General features: G+C 38.3%; 1 protein-coding gene across 5 annotated transcripts in view; it reads left to right on the plus strand.

The window, feature by feature from the left end:
* CNTNAP4 (contactin associated protein family member 4) overlaps positions 1 to 26255 on the plus strand; it is a 263654-nt gene that overhangs the window by 76920 nt on the left and 160479 nt on the right. For 4 of the 5 annotated variants that reach the window (XM_073882311.1, XM_025860482.2, XM_073882312.1 and 1 more), the window contains exon 3: positions 12701 to 12894. The exons of the other annotated variant lie outside the window; for it this stretch is intronic. In XM_073882311.1, coding sequence (XP_073738412.1) covers positions 12701 to 12894 — 194 coding nt within the window. The remainder of the gene's footprint in view (positions 1 to 12700; positions 12895 to 26255) is intronic. 5 annotated transcript variants of the gene reach the window in all.

Consider the following 26255-nt stretch of genomic DNA (forward strand, 5'->3'; position numbering starts at 1 on the left):
TTATCAAAAGGGACAATTTAGAACTTTCCATTATGCATTACAAATAGAAATAAGATGGAGATGAACAGAGCAAAATGTTGTGCTCTTTCCTCTTATACCTGCACTTTCCTACCTTCCTGACAGATTTGATCCTGCTCCCTCAGACTGAGGTGATTTTTATCTTGGTGAAGCCAGGGTAATATGTGCCTGCTCTTTCTAATATAGAATAATTGGTGGCATATAATTTTAGAAGTTATTTATTTCTCAATTTAGGAGATGCAGTGACAAAATAGCAAGTTTATAGCCATAGGTTAAAATAGGATTAATACATAAAAGTGCTTGGTTGGAAAAATCACCAGCAGTGGTTTGTTACATTTGCATCTGTTTGTATTCTTCACTAGTTTAGCACAATATCCCCAAATTAAATATGTTGAAATTTGATTTGTTCTATACAAAGAGATAAAGAGATCATTTAAAACACATGTGATTATTGAGCATAACTCAGAAAATCCAAATGTATGTCAATCACTGGCAAAATTAATGGTAATGTATCACATTTTTACATAAAACCCATAATAGCATATTTTTTCTCTGTATTTTTCATGAAAACATAACTCTTGTGTGCTCCTCTGTTTGTGCATAGGCCAGGAGCCAGGTGGAGCTGCCCAGGGTTCTTGGATGTTAGAGGAAGCAATTCATTAGTGTAGCAAAAGGGTCTGCAACTGGAAAGCATTTTTAGAATTGAATGTATGCATGGGGGAATATTGTACTTGCTGGCTTCAGACACTAAATTCTATTTGTATCCCACTCCCCCATGCTATTGTAGAACATTATATCTATTTAAAAGCAGTGTGTGTGTGTACGTGTATGTATATATATATAATTTTTTTTGCTTCTCTGTCTAGTTTGTACCAATTATCACTATGATGCTCAATGAATGTTGAGCGATTCTGTTCTAGAGTGCAGAATCTAGAGTATAGAATCTACTGCACACATGGCAGAACATTTTTTGAATCAGACAGAAGCACCGATTCTGGTTGACTGCCCATGTACACATGCAAATAGCATTGTTCTTCACAATCCACATACAGTTTTATAAAATCAAAATTTGTATAAAATGCATAATCAGCTTTGGGGATATTAGGCACATAAACAGAACACTCATAAAGATACTATAGTACATTAATCATTCAGATCTGAAATACTAGTCGATCTGATTTTCTCAGCCAGTTTCAAATCTCTGAGTTTGCAGGTTATGGTAGTTGAGGAATAACATGGAAACACCACATATTTTTCAGTTGTCACTACTTTTGCACCTGTGAGTATTGTTTTAAGGTGGGGCAATCCTATTTGCTTTTCAGTTTAGAGACTGTTTCCCATATGTGCTCACATATCAGGTCACCTCAAACCCCCTGGCATCTGCTGGGTAAAGTAGCCTTCTTTGGTTGTGCCAGTCTCTTCCAGATAAATGCTCAGACTTTCTGATTTCCTAATCTTTTCTCTAGTTCTTTCCAGAATGGCAGCTGGCATATAAGAAACTCAGATGATACATGGCACGGCTGGGTAGGGGTCCCCTGGCATATGTTGGTTGTTGTGTTGGCGTTTACCACAAGATCATTGGTTGGATCCTTGTGTCCTGGGTAAGCAATATCTGCTGAGTCTGGTTGGGTTGGTCCTAACCCTACATGTTTGTTGACGTGCACTGCCAGTTTTGGTGGCCAATCCATCCCTTGACTGTTTTCTTGTCAAAGGCCATCCCCTTTTGCTGGAGGGGCCCCATGACACTTCTTGTTGCTATTCAGATTCCCTGAAGCTGGTTGTGATATTCTTTAGTATAATAGATGGAGCAGATGTGCAGTAGTCTTTGCATAATGTCGCTACCATGAAGAATCCCTCTGGTGAGCTTCCAGTCAGACTCTCACTCACTTCTAAGCATTGTCCTCTGTCTTCTCCTCCTGGACTCTGATTGTGGAATGGTTCTGGGGAATATAGTACATTAGACAGAAAAATGAAAAACACATTGCTCCAAATAAGAAACCCACAGTTATCTTCTGCCAAAGAAAAAGAATACTAGTATAAACTTCCAGTTACAAAATAAATAAGTCACAGAGAGTGGGGTGCCTAGGTGGCTCAGTTGGTTAAATGTTGGACTTTTGGTTTTAGCTCAGGTCATTATCTCATGGGTTGTGAGAAAAGGCTCTGCACTCAGCCAGCAGTCTGCTTGAAGATTCTCTCTCTCTGCCCCTCCCCGCCGACTTGCATGCCTGCACGCACACACTGTCTCTCTCAAATAAATCTTAAAAAAAATAAGTGACAGGGATGAAAAGTACAGCATAGGGAGTATAGTCAATAACATCGTAACAACATCGTGTGGTGACAGATGATGACTATGTTTATTGTGATGAGCATTGAGTAATGTACAGAATTGTTGAATCACTGTTGTTTATGCCTGAAACTAATATAATATTGTATGTCAACTATACTTCAATAATAAATAACATTTAAAAAGCCCAAAAGAATAATTGCACTGGATTAGGTAAACAGACCAGACAGACTTTATTCAATACTACAGTAATGAGGGTCAAGACTATTGCAATAGGGGAGAGATACTGAACTCAACTCTCTTGAAACAAAGGGTAGGAGAGTTTTTAAGCACTGGGCTGAGCCAGTAGAAAAGTACTGAAGAACATTAGGGGGGAAGTTGGTCAATGTGATTAGGCATTTGTGTTTGCTAATTGGTGATTATGGAAGTTAGGCTCCTACCCTCCCACAGAGACTGGGAACTGAGGCACTATCTTTCTTGATGACTGTGTTTCAAGGGATGACTCAGGTCCTTGAGAAACACATTCTTGGATTGTAAACCTGGAAAGAGGCTTGATGAAGATTTATATCTCAAGGGGCAGAGAAGTAATTTACAGTTTCAAGTTTCCTAAATTAAATAATCTAAGAAAAGGGAAGTCGGGGACCTATACTCAGGAAGGAGCCTGTCTAAAGTTGAGTCAAGTGGATGGGAACGTTAAGGCTGTCATGGTCACAAGCATCACTAATAGTTTTTCCTCTTGCCTGTAAAATAAAAATTTCCACAATGAAATCACACTTAAAAAGGAATAATCATGGAATTAAATAAAGTATGTATATTTAAGACTGAATTCAACAAATACCTAAGCCTAGAGGTAAACATATCTCTTTAATTGGGAATATGATATTATCTTGATAGGTCTTAGCATTTTTACAAACTGAGAAAGTATCAAATGATGTAATCAATCAAATGCTTGGGATTGGTTTTGCAGTTTTTACCTTTTTGGTATACTATAGTAATGCTGCCTTTTCCAGTCATTATGTGGAAATGATGTCTGTTGGTACAAGAGAGTGACTTCAGTTTGTTGACCCAGAAGGAGTGATATGAGGACATTTGGCTCATGACAGCTTATCATCTCTGTCTGGCTAAGGAAGATAAAAAAAAAAAAGGTACGGAAGCAAAAAATGATTTTTAAACCTCTGGGATATTGTCAGTATGCTCTTTCTGACTCATGATGTCATTTACTGAAATGACCTGCCTCACTGCAATAGATCTAAATCGAAACTTTTAGCAAAGCATCATAATGGGCTTAGAAAGCAAAACATAAGCAAGTCCTGATTATCATTTGAATTTCTAGACATCGTGTGCTAAAAGTCAGTTTTCTAAAATGACTAATTTGAGTGAAATAAAACTTGCTGGCACAGAATTTAGTGTTTTTATAACTTTTTTCCAGCTTTCCAGAGTAAATTTGGCTGTCACAAAATTTGCAAATCAAATATACAAATCAAAATGCCCAAACAGAGAAAGGGTGTAAATATTTACTTTTCAATCCACTGAATTATTAAAGATTTCAGAAATGTTTGCTCTGGCAGTACAAGAAGTGGGACGGGAAGTCAGTCTGCCAAATTGCCACAAGGGAAAAATGGATCAACAGCAAAGAACTAAAACCTCACAGAACTGAGTGAGGTATTATTAATTTAGAGCCTTTCTGGGGAAATGAAGTGAAAAGCATCTTTTTCACTGTACCAAAAATCCAAAAACAAAGCCATAAATACATCTAGAAAATGTAGTTTACAAGTGATTAAACTGTATAACTGGGGTAATTGGTAGTCTGTGTGTGTGTGTGTGTGTGTGTGTGTGTGTGTGTGTGTGTGTGTGTGTGTCTCAGCCAAGTGCTTGAGCTTTCTCTTTGAGAACCTCATTGAAAATACCTTGCTTCAAAGAAAAGTGTCCTGTACCTTTATTTAGTTTGGCTCTAGTTCTTGCTTTGCCCCTAGTTTGACATATGAATTTACAGAGTCTTATTATATCTATATGGCTACAGATTTATTTCATTCCTTATGCAGTACACATTAAGCGCATTTTAAGCATCCACTTAGGATCTATCAGTGAATAAAACAGGCAAAGACTCTTGGCTTTATCGAGCTTACATTCTAATAGGGCAAGATAAAGGATAAACAATAAATATACTAAGTAAGAAAATCATATACTATGTGTAAATACGTCAGTTTCTGTCAAAAAAAAGAAAAAGTGGTTTTGGGTAAGACAGATGGGAACAGGATTGCTGGGTGGGAGGAACTGTAACAGAGGCGGTCAGGGGACACAGGCCTTTACGGGAAGGATGGGGTCTGAGTTGAGGACTTGAAGATGGCAGGGATGTTAGCGCAGCGTGTCTCCGAGAAGAGCCCTGCAGGCAGGCAGGACTGCTTCACAGGGCAGGGGGTGGCAGAATGACTGGGTGTTTGCTCTGAGAACCTCTAGGAGGCCCTTGCTGCTAAAGGGGAGTGAGCTGGGAGGGGGACCAGGCACACGTGGGTGGGAGTGCTGGCAGCCAATAGCATTTTCTGTTAGTTTGGTAATAGGGTGAAAAAGGAGTCAAGAATGACTTCTTTGCTGTTGTTGTTCTCAGAAACTGGAAGGATGGAATTGTTATAAACTGGGCCGGGGAAGGGTATGAACAGAGTACGATTAGGGGGAAGAATGGGGGTTTGGTTTGGAAATGTTATAGATATCAAGGACGGAGTTGAATATGCAAGTCGGAAGTTCAGGAGAGAGGTATGGGGTGGAGCTATAAATCAGGGAATTATTGGCCCATGGGTAATACTTAAATCCAGGAGGCCAAGAGAGATCACAAAGGGGTGCATGTGGACAGAAAAGGAGCAGGCAAAGGCCCGAGCCCTGGACCATCTCAACCCTATGAGGTGATAAGAGATAAAAGAACCAGCAGTGGGGACTGAGGAGGAGCAACCAATCATCTGGGAAGAAAACTAAGAAAAGGAGATTTTGTGGAAGCTAAGTGAACAGAGTATACCAAAGCATTGGGAGGGGCCCAAGTATTCAAATGTCTTCGATAGCCAGGTGGCAGGAAGGCTGAACTCTGAGCATTTGGCTTAGTAACATGGAGTTCTTTGGTCATCTTGACAAGAGTAAGTTCGGTTGAATGGTACAGAGTGAAAGGCTGGTTATAATTGGCTTGAATAAGAATGAAATGGGGAAAATTGCAGATTGTGAGTGTGGACATCTTACTCGAAGAATGGCAATATAAAAAGAAGAAAAAAATACAGCGGAGTCAAGAGAACCTTTTTTTTTTTAAATGGGAAAAATAACAGTGTTCATGTACATCCATGGGAATGATCCATTCAAGAGGAAAAAAAATAATGAGGCAGGAGAGAGAGAATTGCTGAAGCAGTGGCCCCGAGCAGGTTCAACACGAGTGAAGGGGCTAACTCATGGCTCATAGAACTGGAAGGCACAGGGAGTGGCCTGCAGGCACAGCTGGACTCAGGGGCGCTGACTGTCCAGCAGAACTTGGTCTCACTTCATCTCCCACCTCTGCTTCCCTCTGTGTTGGCTTCACTCGGGCAGGCTTTCCACAAAGATAGCTTCTGCAATTTGATGCCTGCTTTCTGAGCAGAAAAAAAGGGTCTTTTCTTCAGTAGCCGCAACAGAATCCTAGAATTGCTCCACTGGCCTGGCTCATGTGATGCCTTCATCCCTGTAACAGTCCCTGGGACCAGGGGAGGCAATGCCAAGATTCCAGAGTGTTCTGTGAAAAAAGACCAGCAATTTACACAGCATCGATAATGTCATGTTTTCTTCTCGGCAAAGAAACTATGCTGGTAATGATACAAAGTTGTTAAGAGTCCTAAATGGTGGCCCGGGGACACTGCAAGCCATTTAAGGGAGCCAAACAAATATTGGCACAATGTTCTTTTTGTTTCCTTACATTATTGTAACTTAATGTCAAGATCAAAATAATCGGGCGAACTTAGACTCTTGGGGGAAATCTAGTTGAAATCACATGTGAAAAAAAGTAATTATCTTAGAGGGAAACTTTCTTATGACAGTTTTAATTAAGCCAATCATTTCTTTCTTTCTTTTTTTTTTTTTTTTAAAGATTTTATTTATTTGACAGAGAGACACAGTGAGAGAGGGGACACAAGCAGGGGCAGAGGCAGAGGGAGAACCGGACTCCCTGCTAAGCAAGGAGCCGGTTGTGGGACTTGATCCCAGGACCCTGGGATCATGACCTGAGCCAAAGGCAGATGCTTAATGACTGAGCCAATCATTTCTTAAAAATATAGATGGCCTAATGGTAGCTAGGACTGTCATTCAACTATGTTCACTCTGCTTTGTGTCCTTCAACATTTGTGTCCTTCTGCACTTTAAATATTGCGAAAGAAGTGTGACTCCTTTCTGAGCAGTTTGTACCTTTACAAAGTTGACAAACTCTATGACACATCATCTCATTGATGACCACCAGGAATGGCAGTCATGCCATTTTTAATATTAGTAGGGGGATAGAGGTGATTCTTTTCTTTCTTTTAAGGCTTCAACCAAGAGTATTTTTTTCTTAAATTTTTCTTTTCGCTTTCCTGAAATTGTAAGACGTGTTTCCATGAGGGGCGCCTGGGTGGCTCAGTCGTTAAGCGACTGCCTTCGGCTCAGGTCATGATTCCAGGTCCTGGGATCGAGCCCTGCATCGGGCTCCCTGCTCGACGGGAAGCCTGCTTCTCCCTCTCCCACTCCCACTGCTTGTATTCCCTCTCTCACTGTGTCTCTCTCTGTCAAATAAATAAATAAAATCTTAAAAAAAAAAAGATGTGTTTCCATGAGCAGAACGAAATATTATTGATACCTGGCAAATGGCTTATATGGGATCTTAAACATAATTCAACCAGCCAGTTATTTATGTTTAAATAATATTGGATAAATTATTTGGATATATTCTTGGAATAAAATTAACCACTATGGGCAATGATAGTTGTATAATTATTTCAGGGGTAAAGAACTGAAAAGGAAGTGACTCCTAAAATGAGATCCTCACAGAGATTTAGATTATTTCTAAAATAAGTAATTTCTTACCTACACTAAAATGACTCGTATAACATTGGGAAAATTTAATTTGCATAATATTAGGAAAACTTACTTAGCCTGTATAAATCTTTTTTTAAAGTTTTATTTGAAGAGATGTTAGAACATTTCATTTCACTAGATAATTTTAGTAATTAAGCTTAATATGGTACATAAAATTTTTAGTAGAGTGTTTAACGTACAATAGGCACTAGACAATTTGTAGTTTGTTTTTCTTTCCTTACGATTCACAGCAGCATATTTTATAGAAGCAAGTTTCCCAGGAAACTGATGTTTAAAAGTGGTAGGCAACAGATACAAGAGATGCTGGGTTTGTGGTCATTCAGGAACTAAATATTTTCAAAGCTGAATTTAGTGCTGTGATCCTAAATCTTTATTTGGAGTTAATAGTAATAATAATTGTTTTACAATTCAAAAAGTAACAACTGCCATGTATCCACGTGCTTGCTGTGTGTGAGAGAAATCAACAGGCAATTTAATATGCTTTTTTGAAATTAATTCTCAGAGCAATACTGCAACATTTAATTTAAAAGTCTCATCAATGGGGAGGATTTTCAGTTTTAAATGTGAGTTTTTAGGCTATGATGTGAAGAGTCAACAAATGTTTTTTTTGGATAGACTTTGACACTTTATTATGCCGGGTCTCAGTGATGAGGCCACAGCTGGAGAAGAGGAAGAGTGGAGTAAGAAGAAAATGAGCTGAGGGGACAAGGCTCCTGTTTTTGTTTTGTGGGTTAAGTGTCAATAACCATGGACTAGACGGGGTTATGAAGAGATGGTCTTTGGTCTGTAGGTGTTGGTCGACTCTGATGGTGAACACATGGACATATTAGAAACCTCATTAAGGACGAATAATACTTGATGAACAGCTAAAAGGTTTGGTTAATAAATAAAATAAGGAATTCTTATATTTTATTTTATAGTAATTTAGAGTTCACCATCGGCTGGAGTTAGCCCTCATTTTTTCCATTAGAAAAAGTAAATATGAAAACAGCATGGCTCCAGAAAGCTAGGTGCTTTGTGCTGGGCGTACAGCTCCTGTAATCTAAAGTCATCGTCCACTTTCTGTCACTCCCGTTCCTCCTTGTCCCCATAGGCTGCCACTACCCCAGTGTGCCGTGTTCTATCCAGCTCTGTACCTGTAAGTTTGCATTTTCCATATTATTCTTCAACATTTGTTTTAAAATTAGAACAAGCATAACACCCCCTCACATACTCAGACCAGGTGCATCTGCAGAGCAGAACAGTTTAAAACCCCATGGGGAATCTCTGGATTCCCTGTGGCCGATTTAACTCGGTAAAGCCCAGGAGCATCTGAATTTCCATTACTTTATTGGTGTACCTCGTTAACAATATAGCTTAATTTGCATATCAGTAGTACCTTTTCACCACAGGTGAGAAATTGAAATGTTCAAGGTCAATTAACTGCGAATGTTTCAAGTCCGGGTAGTAGAGCTCTAACAGTGAGCGGTGCTGGGAAGAGGGCGCGGTCAGTGAGAGGCGCCTCTTTCTCCTGATGAGAATTGATGATCCAGTTTTAACTCACCAGAATCATGCTGATTCTTTTTTCCTCACTGTGCTCCTCTCATGTGTTCACTTTTTAAATACTGGTCTATCAAGGAGTGTCAAAATGCCAGAGAAAGATTATAAAATTCTATATTAAAAAGTGTACAGACTGTTGAAATTAACTAGAAAGAGCAAGACACAAAACCATCAGCATTTTCCCAGAGGTATAAGCTGATAGAGATAAAATTCCTGATGTTGCAATGTCAGGTTGAGATGATGGCCAGCTGGGGGCACTTCATCCACTCTTTCCCAACTTTTCTGTGTTAAAAAAATGATAAAAATACAGACAGATTATGCAGTTGTAGTAGTAAGAGGACTGAGGATGCTTGGTTGTCATCAGACCTCAGGAGACTGTCAACTTCCAAACTTGGATAGATCCTGAGGATGATTGGTAAGATTAGAGAGGCAGTGGAGGGAAATAGTTACCCATTCGCCACTCCCATCCTGTGTCTGCACTTGAAAGACGTGGTCTTCGTTAACTCGTGGGAGGGGAGTTGGCTCTACTGCCTGATAGCTAAATTCTAGGGTTCCCTTACCTCTATCAGCTCCATCCTTTCTCCATCCATTGGGAACTACCGATTCCATTTATCCTAACGATATGAGAGGCAATGCTGGTCCTGGTCAAGAGCACTGGGCCTTTAGCTGCCCTGCAGACTACAGCAAGGTATTCAGACTCTCCGTGTATGACTTATCCTCTGTTCAATGGGCTGCTTTGAGAATCAAATAACAATGCCTTCACACTGTGCCTGACGCAAAGGCCTCACTTGTTCAATGACTATTAAGTAATACCACAATAGGATGAAGTGGAAAAGGTAGGGTGGGGTTTCACTACATCAAAGGAAAAGTTGGCTTAGTTTTAAAAATAGTGCTGTGGGAACAGGTCGCACTGAGGGTTCAGGAATTTCCTGAGCTATTTGTGGGAGGGTACTATTAAAGACGTTCTTCAGATCATTCAAGAATAAATTCTCTTTCATGTAGATAACAGGCTGCAGGAGTAGGGGGTGCCCCTTGTGAACAGCAGAGCTATGCTGGATAAATGACACCAAGACACCAAAAAATGCAGCCGGAGCCCATGTCTACCAATAGGGCCTTTCACTCAAAATATGAGAATATTCTCCTCTAACCTAAACATTGTATCTGGTATTGGTGACCAAGAGAACTCCACCCCTCCAGGCTACTGGGCAAAACCACAGGGTCTTCAAGAGCAGATATAGAGAAAATTAAAAGTAAACACAAACCAACAAAAATTGCAGAATGTATAAATATTTTGTATCAGAGAGAGAGAGAGCATTACACTTTTGATGTATGGAGTGGAAGACACTTTTTGAACAATGATTTATTCCAAGAAAAAAAGGAAATTTGAGAAAGTGTCTAGTTCTAAAGACAATATAGTGAGTAACTTGGGAATCATACCCTAATACAAGCAGGAGTTAGTATCATACCATCGAGAGAGGATGTTGTCATGTAATTCTTTTTTAAAATGCTGTATTGACTCAGTTTTGAGGCCCTGACAAGAGGATGGTCAGTTCCCGTTCGTGAGCAGCTGATCATATCCACAACCCGACCACTTCCCTTGTTGGGTTCACACCCTCTGTGGCTACCGTGCCTCAGCTGTAGTCACCCTGGGGCCAGGTACTGGACAGTTAGGGACAAGCCTATGTCCCGGAGCCCCATTAGTCCACAAGGAGCCCACAGAGCCTCTCTAACTGTACCCCACTTGCCATATATAAGCTGACCCCACAGCTCCAAGTTGTTGTCACCCTTTCTGAGGGTGCATCTCACTGCATGCCCCTGCCTGGCAGGTTTCTCTTCTTTGGAGCTGTTGAAGAGTTCTGCTTCTCCTCTGTCAGAGAGTCATTGTGTTGTATCAGCCATCAAAAGAATTTTTAAATCTTACAAACAATTGTTAACACAGATATGTCTCTTTAGGTTCCACAGTGTACCACATGTGTTATGTACCACAACATAATAGCAAACATTTATTGGGCATCTCTTTGCATTAGGGCCTGTACTCAATGTTTAATGAAACAGGGCATGGATGGCAGGAATAATGCTTGAATAAAAACAGTATATAAATTGTAATCTTCTATTTTTTTTGTATAATTCTTTAAAAAATATTTTTTATTATTATGTTCAATTAGCCAACATATAGTACATCATTAGTTTTTGATGTAGTGTTCAACGATTCATTAGTTGCATATAATACCCAGTGCTCATGCCCACACGTGCCCTCCGTAATACCCATCCCCTGGTTACCCCATTCCCCCTCCTCCCTCCCTTCTGTAACCTTCAGTTTATTTCCCAGAGTCCAGAGTCTCTCATGGTTTGTCTCCCTCTCTGATTTCTTTCCATTCAGTTTTCCCTCCCTTCCCCTGTGGTCCTCCGCACTATTCCTTATGTTCCACATGTGAGTGAAAACATATGATAATTGTCTTTCTCTGCTTGACTTACTTCACTAAGGTAATCTTCTATTTAAATGTTAGACCTTATATCAGAGCCTTAAGGTGGGTGACAAAAGAATGGGGGAAAGAAAATGTGCTAATATTCTTATTTGGGGTGTTATGTAATAGATGTTGCATTTTAATAGATATTGAATATTAGGTAATTATGGATTTAAGAAGGTGTTAAACCCTATTTCATGACTTTTAAAATGATTACATAATACTTATATAATTATCAATGTTAATATTAGTTAAAATAGATAAATTCCCCAAATAAGGCATTATTGTATTAAACTGGAAGAATGAAATATCTTAAGACATACAGTAGTCACATCTGTAATATTTCTGGTGTGCAGTGAATAAAAGAATACATGATAAGTTCTGCTCTAACTGTACATCCTTAAATATACAGTAGATTCTTGTTTTTCACTCTTGAGTGCTCAAGCACACCTTACTCTCTGATCTTTTCCCTGATAGTCCCTCCCCCATCTCTCACCCATCACCCCCTTCCCCAGACAGGATAGAACCAGCCAGTGGTATATTGGTGAATTGGCTGGGCTGGGAGTGGGGGCTGATTTGTAGAGTTTGCCAATTTCTGTCCCACCATGGCCAGTTGCGAACATGGCTATATTTAACAATCAGCTTGCAAAATTCCTAAAAAATTAATTGCCTCTCATCCACTGTTGCCAGCCAGGTCCAGCCTTCCACTGGATGGAACTCTCCTCCATCATCTGTTGTATTATTGTTCCCAGCACCTGCCTCACCATTAACGTTTGTGCTTTACACATGCTTCTCAATGTCTATTATTCCCATAAGACTGTAAACACAGTGAGGATAGGGACTGTGCCTTGACCATCTGTATTCTCAGGCTTAATGCTGTACTTCTTTCTCCAGGAAGTCTGAATATGATAAGATACCAAAGGTAGTTTTCTAGTTCCACCACAGTGTGAACCACGGTTGAAGGTTAAAGCATTACCTAATCATGTGTGGGCAGTAAACCTGCTAGTTCCAAGTGTAGACATGAATGTCCACCTGTCAAATTAAGCACTTTAAACATTCGATAAGATCCTTGGTTCTCCCCAGTGTCAAGAAGTTATAGCATATAATAACCTAGAAATGAACATAATTAACACAGGCTTCATCCTTTTATACTAAATTCTTGTTTTTCTATATTATTCTATAATTATGAGAAGTTTCATATTTGGAAATTTTACTTTATTAAACTCCATCCAGGAATACAGTCTTACTGGCATCTCTAGTCCGCTAACAGATTTTTAACTAATCTTTTGCCCATTTTCTTCTGTTTCTATTTGCATAAAAGGAGCTGGTGGCTGGTCTCCACTTGTGTCAAACAAATACCAGTGGTTGCAGATTGACCTTGGAGAGAGAATGGAGACCACCGCTGTGGCCACCCAAGGGGGATATGGGAGCTCCAACTGGGTGACCAGCTACCTCCTGATGTTCAGTGACAGTGGCAGGAACTGGAAACAGTATCGACAAGAAGACAGCATCTGGGTATGTTTCTCTGACAGAATACACAATCTGTCAGGGAAGGAGATAGGGTCGTCCCTGCATGTTGTTTACGAATTTCCTAAACTAAGTGGAGAAACAAAATTTTCAGAATTATTTAGGAAACACTTTTCAAGAAAAAATATATTAATATTTATTTCTAATACATTTCATGGTATAAATTACGAAAACACTAAAGGTAAATTTATCTCAGAGACCTCAGAAATTGGGAAAAAAAATCTTATTTGTCCATTGCAGAGTGTGGAAATGTAAGAAATAATCAAAACCTGTAATTTTGTTTTAAGCTTTGTCCAATAACACAGTGGTTTTGCATGGTTTTCATTTAAAGCTTGGTTAAAAGAATTTGTTCCTTTTATTCCCTCTGATGACTCAGAGATTTCTGAACATCTCCCTCTCTCTCTAGTATATGGAGATTTGTATATATATTTGGAGTATTTATATATGATATATATATATATACATACACATACATATATACATATATATGATTTGTATATAAACCATTCTCTATTCTTTTAAAAGTACATAAGTGTGTAAAATGCTGTGTGTTATGGGCAGGGGCATGGCTTCTGTAGGAGACTGACAAGGAGGCAGTTTATAATAGAGTGGGGTGGTATTTGTAGTTGGTTGATTGTATATGAACACCTGGTGGAAGAAGGAAGCTATAGGCAGTTTGCTTGGTGGTGAAGAAAGGACTTCTTTGCTAGGAGAGAGGTATTGGTTTGGATCTTACGTGGCCCAGGGACAACATACTGCAGTCAAAGAACTTTCTTTTTTTTTTTTTTTTTTTCCTCTGGCTGAGCTGCTGACCGGAGAAAATGAGTAACTTAATGAAGCATCATTCTTAGCACACAGATAATTTGGAAGCCTATTTGGGTACATAATGGTAATTTTCTTTGATCAGTCAATTGCCTCTCTTTTGAAAGTTCCTAGAACTCTGTATACATTATCAACTCATGGAAGAAATGGACTGTGATTTACTCACCTTTGTATTTCTAACGCACTTGGTGGCCATTTGACGCATGTTTATTGATGTAAATTGAATTGAGAAGAAGTAGCCCTGCTCTTTCTCTAGAGAGAACAAAAGTTAGGCTGGAAGAAGTTGCCTATAAGCATTTTTAAGAAAAGCTGCCTTAAAATCCAAAGCAAGCTGAAGTGTGGAAGAGCGAGAAAAACTGAATATTATGGTTGAATTAATTTCATGAGAACCATTCAAACTAGGGACAAAATAAACAGTAATTATGAACCAATAACAATGAAGGCTTAATGAGGTATTTATTTTAACTAGGTGTTTGGGTTATCTTTTACTCTTTTTCTAAATTAAGCATTGGATTTTAAACTAGATAAGTAGATGCTAATTCATGGTAATATTTAGCTGTGTTAAGTAAAACGTACGTTTTTGACATGTCTTAAAATGATGGATCAACCATGAAAATTGTTTCTCTGTTCATTAAGCTTGGGGAAAGCCAAACCTAGACCACGCCATTTGCCTTTTTTGCTTACTCTTATTAAAGGTGAGGTGCTCAGATCCTGGGGCACCTGGGTGACTCAGTCAGTTAAGTGTCCAACTCTTGGTTTAGGCTCAGGTCATGATCTCATGGGTCATTAGGTTGGGTCCCACATCACGCTCCATGCTTAGCTCGGAGTCTGCTTGAGATTCTCTTCCTCTGCCCCTCCCCCCACTAGCACGCACGCACTCTCTCTGTTTTTCTTTCTCTCTCAAATAAATAAACAAATTTAAAAAAAAGGTGATGTACTCAGGGTGAAACAGAGGCATAATGATATCCCTAACTAATCCAAACCAATTGATGTGAAGACAGATGGCATCTATCACAATTAATTGTCAAGGGAATGCTATTTTTTAGACTGTGCTATAATTTGTTGGTTTACTCACTTTCTTCCTCTCTTGAGTGTGAACACCCTGAAAATAGAGGCTGTACCTTCCATCCTTTCATCTCGGCATCCCAAATCTTAAGAGTTCCCAGCATGTTAAACCGTAAGAGACTCTTAACTATAGGAAGCAAACGGAGGGTTGCTGGAGGGGAGGTGGGTGGGTGGATGGGGTAACTGGGTGTTGGGCATTAAGGAGGGCACTTGAATAAATGAATGAATGAAAACAGTGCACTTTATTGTAGTGACTCCTTCCTCCCATGATCAGCTCTGCCTTTTAGTGCATTTATGTATACCGGTTTAATATATTTAGAGTTAGGATGGTACATTTCTCTCTGCCTTATGAATTTTGAACTTTTTTATGGGAGAGCGTTTATCTTTTTCATCTTTGCATTTCCAGCATTCAGTACTTAGTGTGGCCCATGGCTTTTGTTGAGTGTATTAGAGAAAAAAATCAACGAATGAATAGATTTGAATACATTGATCACCTAATCTGGGTCTAACTTCGTAAAAATAATTCTGGGAGGTATTGAAAGAGCTCATGTTAATGTCATCAAAGAGATAAAACATGTCAGAACAAACCAAAAAATGATTCAGAGAAGCATGCAAATATGGGGTACAGACTTCTAGAGATTTGGAAATTGGTGGAATATATGGATCATTGTAGACTGCCTTTGTCAAAAAAAGCTGGGCTCACATGAGTATTGAAAAAAGCGTGATAACTTAGATTATGTAAGGATTAAGGAAGCTTCTACCATATAGCTAGAAAAGGGTGAACAAAAGCATAGACATTGGAGATATCCAGAGATACAGTATCCCATGTAATAACCAGTGAGTCTACTGGTTAGAATGGACCGTCAAGTTCGAGAAGGTCTGAATGATATTTTTGGTTATGGTAAAGAAAATTGATGGATAACTCTGAATGTCAAGATCAAAATTAGGACTTGGTGCAACAGGTACCCTGAGTACACATAAGACAGGTGAAGTTGTGAGTACACATAAGACAGGTGAAGTTAAGGTGTAGGTAAAACAACCCAAATCCCATACCACACACACATCTTCATGCTACCTGTCCATCCCGGGTAGGCTGCAAGGTTCTCTTCCCCTCTAGTGACTCAGGTGCCACTCTAAGGGAAACTCCCTCTGTGAGTCTGTAATTGCCAAAGCAGGAGAAATTAAACATGGTGAATTGTACCCGGTTCTTGACAGTTCACCTGGCATAAGATAGATCACTTCAATTTGGGTTGTTTTTTAGCCAAAGTACAATTTTTAATTGATGTACATAGTTAGGAATTTAACCCTTTGTTGTATTTTAAAAATATATAATTCCCAAATTCTTTTTCTTTATTTGGTATGTTTTTGCCCATTTTTAAAAATGTACTCTGGGTTGTATACATACTATATGGAACGTGCCAGTTTTCTTGAAGAGCTTCACATTCTGCCCCAGATGATAGAAATAAATCTATGAAAGAGAGTTAGGAAACACATAAGCCATTATACAAGTGTTTGATGGAAAGAGGAAGAAAAGACAATTGTGAATTTAGAAACAAAGAAAATAAAACCCATCAACTTGGATTGAAATGCTGCTGTGGGGATCCTCACCCTCCCTTCACTTGATCCCGCCTCAAGCACGGGGGGGGAGGGGGACGACAACAATGATTTCTGTATACCTGAAAGAATTAATAAAATGTCCTGCTCCTTCTTACAAATAATCTTTAGAAAGAAAGACAAAATATTTTATTTATTATCTATACAGTTCATGCACATACTTAATAGAACTGTAAACTTGACAGATATATGGTAGTTTGTAAAATTATGCATTAAAACATTTCTTTAGGAAAAATTTATAGTCCAAGCTCATAAATGTAATTTATACAAAGTATTCTAGTAGATGGCATATAAATATTTCACAAAAAAATTAGAAAATGCAAGCCACTAAAATTGTTCCTCTCAGATTGAAGATAAAATAAAATCCCTCAACATCTATGATCAAAAGACTTTTCAGCCAGTTTATTTTAAGTGATTGAAAAAGTAAATGTAAGGTGTAATTTTCACTCATTTAAGGACAATTGCCGAATATCATGAAAGTAACATCTTAGAAACTATTTTAAATAGATCAGCATGTGCAGGAACTTTATAGCTAAACTATCCAAATTCTCTCTGATACATGCCCAAGGTTCTTTTACACTGCAGGCTATACAGGCAAAGAATGGGGTGGTATCAATTTTATGAATTATTTAGGTAAATATGATTGTTCTACACAGAATAGTTTGCTTTTTTTTTAAGATTTTATTTATTTATTAGAAAGAAAGCACAAGCAGCGGGAGTGGCAGGCAGAGGGAGAAGCAGGCTCCCCGCCGAGCAAGGAGCCCGATGAGGGACTCCATCCCAGGACCCTGGGATCATGACCTGAGCCGAAGGCAGACAGCTAACCGACTGAGCCCCTCAGGCGTTCCGAATAGTTTGCTTTTTTTTTTTATGGATTTCATCCAAACAGAAACCTTTAGCATATTTCCAAAGTCAGAGTGGTTTTATTTATTTTTTTAATTAGACGTGTTTAATGTCATCTTTGGCTTGTGAAAAATCTAGGGCCCCTGTGACATAGTAGTATATTCACAAAATATTCACACCATTATCACTGTGAATGATTGAGTTGTCAACTCTCAAAGCCAGACAGGGCAGAAAGACTACCTGCAAAGATTTTAACATATATTTGTTTCAAATCAAATAAATACGTGACTGGGGGAGTTTGATAGAAAACCCAAGGTGGCAGGAATACAAGTGGGAGAGGTGCTGTAAGCCTATTGGACTCCCTGCCTTGCAAGGTGCAGCTTTTCTAGCCCTTTCCCTCTGTTGAGTCCTTATTCTGGTGACTTAAGCCTGCAAAAATCATTTGTGGTGATACAAAGTACAACAGTACTAATGCCATGTATGTCAACATGTCAAATCATAAAGCTTAATGCATCGCAAGACTTGCCTCAGTCCTTGGACAAACGCCCAGAGAAGGCTTTAAGCTCCATCTGCCTTTCAAGACGGCCTCTACTTCAATGCCAAGAAGACATTGTTAATGAAAGTTGTCTGTATCCTCAGGAAATCTCCTGTTTGTATTTCTATTTAACTGTGAGTTCTTCACCCTTTTGAAAATGATTAACCCTGTAGTGCATGGTTAAAGGTGGCTGCATTTGGGTTTTTAATGTGGCTTCAGTCATGGATCAGAACGGTTAGTTTGCGAGGCACCTTTTCTGTCATGTGGTGTGGTTTCTTTTACCTCCTTCATCTGTGCTCGTTCTATAATGTGCTATGTCAGTCCCTTCTCATAAACTTCTTTGGACACACATTTGTTGGAATTTTATAGCAATATGTAATATACAAAATAAATATATATATGCAAACCCCCGTGTGCCGCAGGTACACATACAAACGAGATAAGATAAATGGTACTGTTGTTTCACATTTTTCAAAATGATCTGTCTCTATGCAAACAGAATAAAAATTATTTGAAGAAAGCGATTAGAGTTAGCAGGAGATTGGATTTGGTGCCCTCTTCAGAGTGCACACTCACATTCAGGATCATTCTCAAATAGTCAACCAGGGAATAACACGTGTTAAGTACACATTCTAGTTGTATCTCACATTCTCCCACATGACCATTTAGTGACAACAGCATCGCCCCCTTTTCTCCATTCCTTCTTGCCATTGCTGTGATGCGATGTAATAGATGTGTACTTCTGGCTTCTCTAGTTCCCCAGTTTCAGGAGGCTACGTTTGGAGTTCTTCTTTCTTGGAATAATTCTGTCCCTTTGAAATGTTTCTTTGATTGCTAAGACCTAGGCAACTGGGTCTTCTAGAAAACCAATGTATTAAGCTCTCTTTCCTAATTTGACGTTAAGTTCTGAACTTACAAGCATTTCTCGATCAGAGAAAGAAAAATATATAAAGCTAGAAAGGAGGAGATAAGATTTGGCATTGATAACAATATAATCCTTAAAAATCTAAGAGGATTATTTTACTATTTTTTAAGAAAATAATTCAGTAGGGGTGCTTGGGTGGCTCAGTCATTAAGTGTTTGCCTTCGGCTCAGGTCATGATCCCAGGGTCCTGGAATCGAGCCCCGCATCGCGCTCCCTGCTTGGTGGGAAGCCTGTTTCTCCCTCTCCCACTCCCCCTGCTTGTGTTCCCTCTCTCACTGTGTCTCTCTCTCTCAAATAAATAAATAAAATCTTTAAAATAAAAGAAAGAAAATAATTCAATAATATGCCTAACAATAAAATTAATTTTTAAAATCAGTAATACATCTTCCTACATATAAATAATAACATAGGCAATATAAAAGGAATACATACTCCACCTAAAATACAACCAAAAATGAATACATATCAAGGAAGAAACCTTAAAGAAAATGTTACAAGTTATATAAAAATAATAAAAATAATATTTAGAATATTACCAAAGGACATAAAAGAAGATGTGATTAAATGCAAGGTCATATCTTGTTTTGAAGTGGAAAACAGTATCATAAAACTACTCATTCTACCTAAAATAACTCATAAAAGTGAAATCATTCTGAATTTCACCTATAAAAAGTGTATATGAGAAAATAGATAAGTTAGCAAAAAATAATAGTACTAAGGAGAATCTACATGTTAGGAAAATTTTATAAGTTTATGTTAATTAAAACAGGTTGATAATGGCACATTAAAGCATACTGAAAGAACAAAAGAGAACATCCATTACTAAGTCCAAATATGTTTAGGGATTTGCCCAAGATAGACGTAACATCGAAAATATGTGAGGAAATTAGTCACCATGGAACTTGGTAAGCTGTGGTTTTAGGAAAGCAAATATCAAAAACAAATATTTTATATCAAAATAGATTCCAGATGAATTGAATATTTAAAAATGATACAAACATAGAAGAAAATAATGAAAGAGAACACAGGACGATGAATAGATAGATACACACATAATATTGGAAGGCACATGTCTTTCTAAGCAAGAGAACCAAATCCAGATGCCATTGAGGAAAAGATGAAAACTGAGATAATATTTAGAAATCTGCATGAAAAAATAGCATAAACCACATTGAAAGAGTATAGAATTACTTTTAGCCTTACGATGGCAATGCCCACTTTGATTCACCAGGAACAGTGGTCTTGAGTTAAGATTCATATTCAGATTGACAATGACCAAATAGACTTTATGGACGTGCAAGTTTACTTAGATTTAAAAAGGGATAAAGGGCGGGGAATAGTGAAGCATGTGCAGCACCAACATAACAAATGTTCGGCTCTACTGAACAGCTTCTAAATATCCCAACAACTTGAATTGGTCACTTGGACAAGGCTGAGTGGCTGTGACCACCACAGATCAGGAAAGCCATCAGCTTCAGGGGACCTTCAGCTTTTATGCCTTGTCAATGGTATAACGCCTCAGAGATACTTGCTAACCCCTTTTTTTGTGTGTACCTGCATCTCATTACTCCCAGGTTACTCACTGATTACAGGTTATCTCTGGGGCTCCCAAATTTTGCTGCTTATTTGAATTCCAATGCCCAGGCAGCATCCTTGCCAATTAAATAATGTTTGGGGGTGGGAACCCAGGTATTGGGATTTAAAAAAATAGTACCAAGTGATTCCAGTTTGCTTCAAAGAATGGGAACCATTGGCTTACTCAATAAACAAACTTGACAACCAAGTATAGATTCTTAGTTTGGTACAAAGCATAATCAGCAGGATGCCAGTTTATCTTAGATCCAGTAAACTTCTGTGCATTCCTTGAGGATATGTTGCGAGAAGAATTTAGCTGAAGATCAATGCTAGGTAAAAAAAGCTATAAACCAGATGTTAACTCTGCCCTTCTAATGAGAAAGACCTTCTAATATGTTAGCCACTAGCTATATAGGGCTATTTAAGTTTAAAACTCAACTAAAATGAAATAAAATAAAAATGAAGTTTCTCAGTTGCACTAGCTGCATTTTAAGTGCTCAATAGCTGTATTAAGCCAGTGGTTACTGTTTTAGTATGGTTATAGAACATACCCATTATCACAGAAAACTCTATTAGCACAGGTACAAAACACTCTTAGAAATTAATAATAAAAAATAAAGCTTTATTTTTTACTTTTTATTTATTTTTAAAGATTTTATTTTTAAGTAATCTCTATACCCAACATGGGGCTGAAACTTGCAACCCCAAGATCAAGAGTCGCATGCACTGTTGACTGAGCCAGCCAGGTGCCCCTGAAGCTTTATTTTTTCAAAAAAGGAAGCAAAATATAAACAGGCAGTTCATAGAAAGGAAAAGATGATATGTAAATATGTGAAAGTGTCTTCAGCCTCATTCATGATTGAAGAAATGCAAATTAAAACAGGTGTCAGTTAACACTTCCTAAAAGACTTAAACAAATAAGAATGTTGAAACTGCAGTGTTATTTAAGACATAATTTGCCAAGTTATTGTATTTAACAAAATAATGTCTTCTTTAATTTTAATAGTTATGCATTTAATGTGATGACTTTTCTTAAAAAATTTTTAACTACTACATCAAAACCATGGTATTATGGATTCTACTGTTTAACACAAGAGAAAGTTAAAATTTAGTTTTAAAGAAAAGCCTTTTATTTATTTATTTATTTATTTATTTATTTATTTATTTATTTATTTATAAAGATCTTATTAATTTATTTGAAGAGAGAGAGAGAGTACAGAGAGAGAGTGACAAAGAGCCCGACACGGGGCTCAGTCCCAAGACCCTGAAATCATGACCCAAGTGGAAGGCAGATGCTTAATCAACTGAGCCACCCAGGCACCCATAAAGAAAAGCATTTAAAAAGCAAGAATGAACATTTATTATGGCCCAGATCCTCTGTCTCTAAGTTTGTAAATAATTTGTTAAAGTCCATAACTTAGGGAGGGATTATTTGCTTGAATAAAAAAATATATGCTAGGCATTATTCTATATGCATTATATATTTATCCAATTAATTCACAACCCAGTGAATTAGGAACTATGATAATGCCCAGTTTGTATATAAGAAAACAGGGATGGGGAGGTTATTTTCCCAAGACCACATAGCTAGATGGGGCAAGATTGTGATCCTCAGGAACCTAGCTTAAGTAACCCCTATGCTATATGTTCAGGTACTTTGTGTATGAAATTAATATTTTGAAGGTGACGCAAATAATTTAAGACACAGAAAGCACTGCCATGGGGCATGGGTAAAGAGGAACTCTCAAGCTCTGCTTGTGGGAGAATAAATAGGTAAAAACTCTTCAGAAAGAATGAATGTTTTTTAGTGTATTGAAGGAAGGGAGTCCAAAACAATGTTGCCTGATATTTTAATTCTATCCAAATAACCTGCACCAAAAAGCAACTCAAACTCTAGGGATTTATCTTGAAGTTCATTTTCACTGTGCATTTGAAATGTATGCAAGGATATTCAGTGCAACATTGTCTGTAGCAGCAAAATAATACTGATCTGATCCACCAGCAGTAAATCAGTTGCTTAAGTAAATTATTGCACCTTCACACAATGCAGTAACTTATGGCCATCAAAGACAGATGTTGCAAGAATAGACTAGCCATTTCTGGAGTGAATTCCAAAACTGATGTTAAATTTTGAAGTGTGCTGTCATTTGATACTAAAGAGCGAATCTTAAGGACTGAAGATGAACCGATGGGGGGCGGGTGATGGATGGAAAGTGTTCATTTCTTGAAAGCACAGGTAAAGATTAGATGTATATGAGCTTTCAAATAAAGTAATCTGGAAGTGGAACAAGTAAGGAGGGGTGACAAATAGAGAACAGGTAGGAAATAATTCAGTTATCAAATTTTTAAGAAAAATAGTGGATATTTCCTACTTGTTATATAATGTTGTAATATTTATTGAAAGCATAAAGCCTATGGGAGTTATCATTATTTTAGTAGTAGTTTAAAAAATATATTTATATAATGGTTGGGTGATACTCCTACATGCATGTCATCTAATCTTTGATCATATTATGACAGATGAAAAAATACCTTAGTTCTCATGCTAAATTGATCTCTGAGTCAGTGCCCAGTCAGGAAAACAGAAATTACTCCAGGCATCTGAAACTGCAGAGTCATCAGAAGAAATAGGTTACAGGTGATGGAAAAGCTGATTGGCCAAATGTGAGGTGGTGAGACAGCTCAGAGTTTAGAGACAGCAAGAAGATGCTGTAACTCCAAGGGCTACTGGGAAAATGAGAGCGTTGTGTTTCTAGAGCTTAGAGGCTGACATTGTCCATTAGTGCTAGACCATGGCAGGGGCTGCCCAGTAGAGGGTTATGGAAGCAGGGGTATCCTTTGGGAGCATGAGCCTTGTGAAAAAATTCAGCCACTACTGAGAAGCTACCCAAGAGTGGGGAGAAATTTCCTGGCTCCTCCTGCCCTTCATCTGCCCTCTCTTTCTCTAGTGCTCAGCTGGAAGCTTGCTAAGCCAGGAGCCTAAGGTTCTCAGTCTACATTACTCAACCCTCCTATGCTTCCAAACAGAGCAGGGAAATGGTGATACATGGTTCTAAGTGAAACAAGCTAATGACCAGGACAGCCCTAAGGACAACTCCCCTCTATAAGCATCTTTTTCTTTACTTATAGAATGAGGGGGCAGGTACTTACTGAGTGGTCTCTCATTCCATTCACTTGGAAAATTGCATCCTTCCCCATCGACCCATAAAGAAAGTAGATCAATAATATTTTGATACTGAAGAAATTGAGATTTAAGACAGTAAGTTTCCACCTAAGTTCATGTTAACTAGTGCCACATTTGTAAAGTTTTACATTTAGCTGTCTTCCTTCCTGCTAATATTGATAAGTATGCAAAACTAGCAAAGAGCAGTATTGTGATAATACCAAAAGAAGGGAACCTGCAGTGAACATTAAATCATTGGTTTAGGGTCATTTTTTACACATAATCTACTCTAAGGCAGTAGAATGATGCTAATAGATTATGGATTTAATTCTTTGTTGTTTCTCAAAAAATGTAGTTCAAAGTCTAGATTTGCTTTCAGTGTAGGAAAGATAGCATTGCTCTGTTCCTCATCAAACATTTTGCAGATGAAGGCCAGGGCTCACTTAGAGGACTAAGTACAAGGTATATAGGTGGATTAATACACATCTTTTGTTGCCTCTGGGATAGGGTAATTGCACACACTTGGTGTACAAAAATCAGCACGCCACTATATGTTCTACTGAAATGTTTTGCTTGGCTGGTAACTTGAGGGCCTGTCCAACCCCAAACCTGGTGCATTTCATTGACAGCTTCCTTGTGTACCACAGCTCCAAAGTCCCAGGCTCAGTCATCACTCTTAGGACATTAACCAAGGTTCCTTGTGCTTTCACACTTCTCTGCTGGGCATGCTCTTCATTTATCTGAGGCGTGCTTGCCAAATATGCTTCAGTTCATCCCTTCCAACTCCAGACCTTCCAACCACTTACTTTCTGGTCCCTCCTGCCCCATCACTTCTCCAGTATTCGCTAACTCATCACCAGGGTCTTGTTTCCAGTGACATCTGCGATAGTGTTATTTCTAGGGAGTCCTTGTGGATTACTTTCCATGGTTTGTATAACCTTAGTCGACTGGGTTTCAAACACATTTATGTATTTTTCATTCTCTTTTTGCTGTACTTACATGTTTCCCTTTATTCTAAATTATACACTCGCCATAAATAAATACCCAAGTGCCACTGGCTAAAATGCATACTATGTATACTGTCTTTATTAGAAAGTAAAACCATTTCCTAATTAAGGCTATGAATTTCTAGGAGATAGGAACACCATGCTTTTTTGCTAATGTAGTTTAGAATACATATTAATAATACCATAATAGTAAAAGGAAACACTTTTGTCATTACTTACTTCAAATCCAAAATACAATAATCTGGTGATGTGTCTGCTGGCATACAAGGCACAGGTCTGTTTATGTACTGAGATGAGGCATCCATATGATATTTTATGTAAATATGTATAAGAAAAACTCTTAGTCATAAGAACCAGGACTTAAACCAAATGGCTTTATCCATCCATATCCCCAGTTGCCTTTATGAGTTACACCTCACTGTCTAAGATTTTCTTTGTATATAATTATCTTCATCTTACTACTTTCAGAAATGTTCACAAAGAATAATCCTCTGGTTGATTTAGAAGAGTCCTGCTTTAGAAAAGATTCAAGTGTAAGGTCATTTGTGCAGAAGTAGCTGTGAGTATGAACAGAGGAACAGAGGAAGCAGAAATACTAGGAAATATTCTACAGAGCTCTGTCTATAAATCAGAGAGATGCAGCTCAAAAGAAATCGTATGTGATTTGTATTCTGCAAATGAAATTTTTATTTGGCTTTGAACTCCTATCTTCTATTCTGTATTTCTTATTGTTATTATTAATTTCTCATACCAAAAGGTTGTCTTCTCTTTGGAATCTTGAACATTTTAAGTACTTAATAATAGGGTTCTTTTTCAATAAGAGAGAGAGAAGAGAAAAATTGCTGGAGCAGTGCAAAGAGATCCTCAGGGAGCAATGGCTTTATTACAATATGTCAGAGTCATCAAGAGTTGGGGGTGGGCTGGGGAATAACAGTTTCAGGAAAAAAACTTGTATTTATTTTAGCAAGTTGGTGGGAAGTTGCAGAAAATTGTCCCAAGAGCTGCGAAGCTATTATGGTAATAGTGGTTCCATCTTTATACTCTGAAATAAAAAGAGGTAAAAAAATTTTTTTTTCACTATGTCACTTTGGAAATAGATTTTCTACCCTCTTGGATTAGAATAAATACATGAATTAATTAAGCTCACAGTGGTGTTTATGCTCTCTTTAAAAATCTGCATGTCCAAGATGACAGGTAAATACTGAAACTTCTCTATATTGGAAATTGTTCGGTCCAGTCCCCTTTTTCCATAACATCAAACCCCTTGGATACATGTGTGCACAAACACTGAACTTCCCCCACATAGCTCTGAGAGCCCAGCTTAGGGTAGAGACTGCAAATAGAAACCGTGCAGCTATGCATGTGCAGGAGCCGAGGGTGTAGGTTCTTAGTTTGACCGAGGGTTGGAATGTGCAGGGATGCCGTGGAGGCGGGCCGGGACAGGGACGCACGCACTGACACGAGCACAGAGGAAGGGAGGTAGAGAGTTAGCACCATGAGGGGAGGGAGTGAAGTCAAGGGGGCACTGGTGGAAGACTGTATTGGGGTTCTCCAGAGAAATAGAACCAACAGGATATACATAGATTTATTTTAAGGAATTGGCTTATGTGATTGTGGAGGTTTGGCAAGTCCAAAATCTGCAAGGTGCCTGGCAGTCTAGAGACCCACAGAATTGCAGTTTGAGTTCAAGATGGTCTGCTGCCAGAATTCCCTCTTCCAGGGAAGTCAAGCATTTTTCTACTAAGGCCTTCCACTGATTAGATGAGGCCTACCCATATTCTGGAGAGTCCTCGGCTTTAT

The sequence above is a fragment of the Callorhinus ursinus genome, unplaced genomic scaffold (genome assembly GCF_003265705.2).
Source record: "Callorhinus ursinus isolate GAN/ISIS: 27379988/994484 unplaced genomic scaffold, GSC_fseal_2.0 scaffold46, whole genome shotgun sequence".
Lineage (NCBI taxonomy): Eukaryota > Metazoa > Chordata > Mammalia > Carnivora > Otariidae > Callorhinus > Callorhinus ursinus.